The sequence below is a fragment of the Cariama cristata genome, unplaced genomic scaffold (genome assembly GCF_000690535.1).
Source record: "Cariama cristata isolate BGI_N322 unplaced genomic scaffold, ASM69053v1 scaffold43319, whole genome shotgun sequence".
Lineage (NCBI taxonomy): Eukaryota > Metazoa > Chordata > Aves > Cariamiformes > Cariamidae > Cariama > Cariama cristata.
Genome location: NW_009634886.1, coordinates 4,077 through 11,296, shown reverse-complemented (window position 1 = coordinate 11,296; position 7,220 = coordinate 4,077). Strand labels below are relative to the sequence as shown.

The 7,220-nt window shown below is 37.4% G+C and overlaps 1 protein-coding gene across 1 annotated transcript; it reads left to right on the top strand.

Moving 5' to 3' along the window:
- The first annotated feature begins 1,560 nt into the window (after nucleotides 1-1,560).
- LOC104156945 (monocarboxylate transporter 2-like) lies at nucleotides 1,561-6,056 on the top strand. Its single transcript, XM_009707287.1, has 2 exons — nucleotides 1,561-2,385; nucleotides 4,999-6,056. Exons 1-2 carry the CDS (start codon nucleotides 1,611-1,613, stop codon nucleotides 5,268-5,270), a joined length of 1,047 nt encoding a protein of 348 aa, XP_009705589.1. The 5' UTR covers nucleotides 1,561-1,610; the 3' UTR covers nucleotides 5,271-6,056.
- Nucleotides 6,057-7,220: the final 1,164 nt, after the last annotated feature.

The following is a 7,220-nucleotide window of genomic DNA, read 5'->3' as shown; positions in this document are numbered from 1 at the left end:
ATATTATATTATATTACATTATATTATATTATTTATAATACTGTTCTACCAATGAGCTTTACTGATCAAGATCCCACTGTGCAGGGCATTGTACAAATGCAAACCAAGAAGGTAGCAAGATCAGTTCATTTCAGCTACCTGAACTATCTAATTGTTTAAATTAGCTGGTATGATGTTAAATTATTTCTTAGGATATTTCAGGAACAACTGATGATTTTATTCAATAAATGCTGTATGTATGTACTGTTCCACACTGCACTGTAATTACAGTATAAAAATTGATTGACTTGTGACAGCACTTATTACAGTCATTTGTGTAGAATTTCACATTCATTCTTTTAGCTTTCAATCATGTTGCTCTTCAAACGGGGTGGCAGAGGCTAGCAGAATTCTAGTAAAAACGTGAAAGCTAGTACCAGCTTTCTGTAGGTTTGTACATACACATAGTCTCACAGAAAAGGATGACAACTTTCAGTTCAATAGCTTTCTGTTTAAAATCCCCCAGTGTCAATCCCCAAATAAAATTATTCGTATATCATCAAAGGCCTGGATATTGCCTAAGGCAATGAACTGAAGTGATCATAAAGCCAGTAAATTAAATAACCTCTTTATCAAAAGTTGTGGGTTTTTTTTAAACTACCTCCTCAGAATAAGAAGGGCAAATCAGGTGAAAAAATACTGGCAGATAATGAATGAATGAGATAATACTTGTTCCTACATTCAAGCTCATCTTTTTCTGTATTGGCACTAAAGGAGTCCTCCTTTGTTCAGTGATTATTTCATAAAGCTCTTATTTTCTGCAGCCTGAACTTGGGGCCCAGTGAAAGAATAAAGTCAGGGTCCAGGAATGGGCCTGTCAGAGAAGAAAACTTCTCTCCTGTGCCATCCAGCAGATGCGTAGCTACTTAGACCTTCTTGTCTAGATGTCTTAATACAGAGAGAAGGCCTAGAGTTAGCTTATACACTCAGCTGATGTGGATGGGTGGTCTGCTCCCATGAATGTCCTCTACAGTTCTTCTACCTTTAGTAGTGACTTCCATACCTGGGGATGTGGAGCTGAATATAGTCCAAAATAATTCGCCATTTTAAGCTCCACTTTTCTACACAGATTTGATCTTAAATAGGGCTGGAAATAAGAAATTAAGAGATTTATGCATTTAACTACACCCTGCGTTCGTTGTAGCTGAGGTGACATTGAATGACTTTTGTGAAATGAGCCAAGAGAGAATTGCATTATAGCTTAGTAAATATGAAAACGGTGAGTCAAGGCGCTGATACCATCATTCCTCTGTGATTCCCCCATCTCTATCATTGCTAAAAGACAGCAAGGAGTTTTGGCTTTTATTGCAGAGTTACAGGGGCAAATGGCAGAGTGCCGCCATGACGCAGTCTTGGCATGAACACACATAGACAGCAAGGAAGCTGTATTTCGTTCTCTGATGATAGTTGGTTTCTGTCTTCGTTGGGAAACATTGCATTAGATACTGATCATTTTAAAAATAACTTGAAAGAGGCGTGATATGTTTTTCAGTCCATGACCTGGAATAATATTGTCTTTTATGTGTTGTTTAGGTCTGGGTTTAGCATTCAATTTACAGCCTGCCTTGACCATGATTGGCAAGTATTTCTATAAGAAGCGTCCCATTGCTAATGGATTGGCCATGGCTGGAAGTCCAGTGTTTCTGAGCACATTGGCACCTCTCAATCAATTCCTCTTTAATGCGTTTGGCTGGAAAGGAAGCTTTCTCATTCTGGGAGGACTTCTTTTGAACTGCTGTGTGGCTGGGTCACTTATGAGACCTGTTGGACCGAAAACAATCCCTCCTGTGAAGAAAGATGTTGAAAAAGGCACAGGAGATTCTACCTTGCACAAAAACAACAAGAAGTCTTTTTGGCAAACTATTAATAAATATCTAGATCTGTCCCTCTTCAAACACAGAGGGTTTCTGATCTATTTATCAGGAAATGTCATTATGTTTATCGGTTTCTTTGCTCCAATAGTATTCTTGGCTCCTTATGCCAAGCACAAGGGAATTGATGAATATTCTGCTGCTTTTTTGCTATCTATCTTAGCCTTTGTAGACATGTTTGCTAGGCCTTCAATGGGACTTGTAGCAAACTCCAAGTTTATCCGGCCAAAGATTCAGTACTTTTTTAGTTTTGCCGTTTTGTACAATGGCATCTGTCATATCTTGTGCCCTCTGGCAACAAATTACACTGGCTTGGTGATATATGCTGTATTTTTTGGGTTTGCCTTCGGAATGGTTAGCAGCGTTCTTTTTGAGACATTGATGGACCTCGTTGGGGCTGCCAGATTTTCCAGTGCTGTTGGACTTGTCACCATTGTGGAATGTTGCCCTGTCCTCATAGGCCCTCCTCTAGGAGGTAAGAATCGCTTTTATTCCATTTTTTCAGACATTACAGCATGATCTTACAATTTAGCATTGAATTAATATAAACATTGTGCTTAATGTTATTGAATGTTTTCACTGTGACTAGGAATGTACTGTAGCAGCAGTGCATTGCACCAATTTTCTTTGGCCTTTACAGCTGCAGATCCGCATGAGAATCTAAAGGCATGCATTGAGTGCATGCGCAGTATCTCTACTGGCCCGTAAATCCAGGTGATAAACGTATGTTCTCCTGATAGCACGTACTGCTAATTTTGCAGCCTTGATTTGTGTGTATTCAGCTCCAGTTTGCTCTTTGCCAAAGCAGTTCTTACTCTCTTGAATTGGTCGAATCCGCTGGTAAGTTTTTATGAAGATCTCACAGAGTGGTTTAGAGTTTCTGTAACCTAGTGGCAGCTAGAGGAGCACTCACTTAAATTTAAAATAACATCTTTAGTTTGTCTAAACAGAGACGATTGGCATTTCTAGAGAGAAGAAACCAGGAGAGAGGTGCCAGAAAGGACACGGATACGCTCAGCAGCCTAGGCAGGGTGCGTGCATGGTGGGATTCCAGGGCGATGCCATGGAGCGTTGCACCCTGGCATGATTTCAGACCACAGCCCTGCTCACAGCCGGTCCTTTAGCCTGTTTCTATAGCCAACACGTATGTGTAGGGCAATTCAGAGTGAGAACTGACTGAAAGGTGATAATGTTGCCAACTTCTCTCTTATGAATGTGAGGGGAGCTTAAAGGGAGCTTAGGTGTATAGCTTGGACTATATTCCTAACTTTTGGGTTTCTAGCACCAAAAATGATGAAGAGTCATATCAAAAGTATTTTCTGTTTGTTAACTTTTTAGTCAGTATTTAGTAATGCTATTAGTAAGTTTTATAACCTTAAGGTTTTTGATGATAAAAGAGACTAAAATAGATGTTCAAATATTATTGAAAAGTATTGGTTAGATGTACCTGTGTGTGTTGCAGTATAAACCCAACAATAGGAAAATATAAAGATAGTGAGATTACCAGGCTTGTGAACGTACACTATACCCACATAAACAGTGCCACCGAAGTCAGTAAGATTATGTGTGCCTAAAACCATCTATACATATCGAAATATTTTAAGGATTACTGTCAGTATTTCTATGAAACTAGCATTGTCGAGTGAAATTTTAAATATACCAGAACAATTTCACTCACTTCAGTGCAATATTTGTACAAGTAAATGTTTAATAGTCCTCAAAATATTCCATATTTCCCTTATCTTTTAACATTCAAATTCATTTTGGTAATGGCAGAACAAGATGTATTCTCACACAGACTCTTCCTATGCCACCTAGCGGGGACTGAGCCTGGGACCGCTGGGGTCCAGCCTTCTGAAATCGATGTGAATATTAACTCTACAGATACTAGATCTAATATTTATGGAGCAATAGCATGTGCAGCTGTTTGTTTTTCAGTATATTAGCTTTGCAGGAGTTTTGAAAAGCATGTGTTTGTGCTATAACTGTGTGAATAATTGATTTGTCTTGTTAAATAAAGACAACAAAGGGGATGAACACATGGAAAAGCTGAATTCCAGTTTTGACTAGTTCATATCCTTTAAATATTATGCTGAAGTAATGTTAATGCAGAATTTCATTTTTAATCATCAATTTTATGAGACCGCTCATCGATAAAAACCAGTAAATTGTACTGTTTACACTAATAGGTGAATTATACTCTTGCAGTGCTATTTGAGTTTTTCCTAATACTAGGCTTGTGAAATAAAGAAAAGACCAAAACAATTTGATGGCTTGTAAATGTGTATCAGGTGAATAGGCTGGCATTATGGCTTCAACCCAGTAAAAGCATCTAAATAGGTACTAAATGGAAGTGTGCAGGTTACCCTCTGAATTTCAATGATAGGGTAGCAGAGTTCAGAGCTAAATACTTGGATGCGTACAAATGTTGATTTGAGGTTTGGGAAAAGTGAGAAAGAATGGCTCATAAAGTGGAAGAACAGTTACATTTTATTTTCCTTGTCATGACCAAATTAATCTCAGAGGTGTGGATATAATTTTTAAGTACAGGCTTTGTAGTTTAAAACTCAGCAATTGAGCATGACAGCTGAAGGGACAAACCTTTCTATCTCTTTCACCAGTCACAGGAAGGTAAAAATGAAAAGCAGGCAGTTGATGCACAGTGACAGCAGCCTAAAAAGGCACACACCTCTTCATCCTATTGTCTGTATGCAGCCTCCGTGAGTGTCAGACAGTCACTCCAAAACAATAGGAAACAAAATTAGGAGGTGAATAAAATAATAAGGCAATGAAAGAATGAAAATGAAAGAACTAAAAAACTTGTCTGTCATTAGTCGTTAAGCTTTACTTACTTTGCTCTTCAATATTTTATCACTGTCAGTGATTCCAATGACAATTCCTAGCTTGACTAATACAGGTTTCGTTAGAGTTCCACTATATATGTTAGACAATTTGAACATGTTGAAAATGGTTTTCTGCTCTAACTTCGAAACCAAACAATAAATAGATATTTTTGGGAAAGACCTGGATTGTGTTGGGTATCCTATTCTAAAGACTCTTTTTCTCTCTTCTTATCTTTGTGTTTCAGGTTGGTTAGTGGATGTTACTGGTGAATATCAGTACATGTATTTCGTCTGCGGTGTGATTGTGATTGTGGCCAGTATCTGGTTGTTCATTGGCAATGCCATTAACTACAGGCTTTTGGCAAAAGAAAAGAAGTTAGAAGATGAGAAGCAGAAAGCACAAAAGAATGCTGACTCAAAGGAATCGGAACCATTAACAAACAATGAGAACGAAGATGCTGCCATCAGAGCTGATAAAGCTCTTGAAGATCCTTCAGAAAGAGAAACCAATATTTAATCTGCAATATAGCTCAGAAGGCAACATTTATGACTTCCATTAGAAATATGTCTTCAAGACATAGGCCAGGTTTTGTGGTAATAATGGTCAGTCACAGTATTGGATGGGAACAGATTTTTGGCCCGTGGCAAGACTCTAAGTTAAATTACTATCTACAGTTTATTTATTTCAGTGATACAAAATTGAGATTACAGAGGTAGTGACTCCATGCAAGTAAGTCCATCAAACTATGATTCTGGATGATCAAGAGTCAGGTAACCAGACTATACAGCCTTCCAATGACAAACAGTTTTGTTTCAAAAGTATATCTAATGCAAAAGTATCTCCTACTCTTATTTGGGAAGATACTTTTTGTTCATCTTTAGAGTATTGTTAACGTCTGTTGGAATAATCTGCCCAAACTGTACTTACTGCTAATATTAAAAAGAATATAAGCTCAAAGATTTTTTTCAAAAGAGACAGAGTACCTGAGTGAAGCACACGGAAACTTTTTTCTCTTTCGTATGCCCACCAGATCAAAAATATACGTTATGTCTGTATAAGCAATTATAATATGGATGTAAAAGTTAAGGCTAGAAGATGAACAATTGGTGGGCACCATCTCTCAAATACAATAAACAGCTGAATTACAATATATTCCAGAAGTCATTTCCTCCTGTGATAGCTGACTACGTTGTACTTCAACATATACATTTGAACACGTTCAGACCTCACTAATTCAAACTAAGCTAAAATCTGCCTGTATATAAAAGGATTTGAAACCAAGATTTACATTGCTAACAAGAATGGCAATTTATTTGATTATGTATTCCTGTATGGCTGAAGGATCTGAATTGGACTGTGAAGCCCTCTTCCTAAAGGGACTAGATTCAGAACCTGCTATGTTAAAAGGATACTTACCCTTGGCTTTTGTGGCCTGAATCAGTTCCATGGCAATGACTTCAAAGTAGATGCTTCGGTTTCTTGGCAAGTCGTTAGTTGTTTGATGGTCTACTGAGAGGAGATTTAAGGTCTAACTTCAGGTCTTTGCAGACAGGTAGCTTTGCACCAGTTCTCGCCTCCCTTTCCCATGTATTTAGTGAAAAGCAACTTCTCTTTTGTAATGCCCGTTCGAGCAAAAATGCTGCAAGGCACATTGACAGTGCCAGCCTGGAAGCTTTGTATTGTCATATCATTTTTGTGCAGGATATTTGGTCTTGTGTCTACAATTTCACACAGACACTCGTATCAATTAAAATGTACACAATTGTTCCTCTTCCTTTAGGCAAAAGAAAGCATAAGTCTACAATTTTACTTTACAAAAATCATTTAGCATTGCACTTCAAAGCTAGAAGTGCAAGTTTCTGAAGGTATTAAGTAAAAATATTTCTGTTCTATTGGTAGTTGGGGAAAGGTGCTATTCGTTTTGGAGATGTGCATATAAATGCCTCAGAAATTGTGAAAATTAAGGGTCTGATTCATAAAATGTTTATGCACTGTTTATGCAGGATACACATACACTCAATTCCAAGAAAAGAATGTAATTCATTTTAGCCCTCTTTTAAATCTCAGAAAGTTACAAAGATATTGGACAGACAGCTATCTGTGTTAAACACACTTGGAAGCGCCAATAACAAAAGAAAAAAAATAATTGTAAGATCTGGCAGGTATGGGAGTGCTTTTTCTTAAGCTGTTTCTTAAGATTAGTGTTCAGTATTACTATTTTCATTCTTCTAAAAATTTTGATAGTGCTTGCATCTGTTTTGTTGGGTTATCAACTTATATACTATGAAGTTCCACAGTAATGCTGAACTTTTTCATTATCTCAGCACTGTTCTCGGGGACAAGCATCATGAATCTACTTGCAGCATGGTACAGAAATTAATACCTACATTTTTCCTAATTATATGCAGGAAAATCAAACATCTTCTACAAATCCTGTTTCATAGGTACATCAGCAACAAAGTATGT

What these genes read in the sequence shown, in the direction of transcription:
- LOC104156945 (XM_009707287.1), top strand. Translation starts at nt 1,611, where the DNA reads ATGATTGGCAAGTATTTCTATAAGAAGCGTCCCATTGCTAATGGATTG. An exon ending in CATAGGCCCTCCTCTAGGAG is followed by an intron (nt 2,386 to 4,998) that starts GTAAGAATCGCT and finishes TTTGTGTTTCAG; the next exon opens with GTTGGTTAGTGGATGTTACT.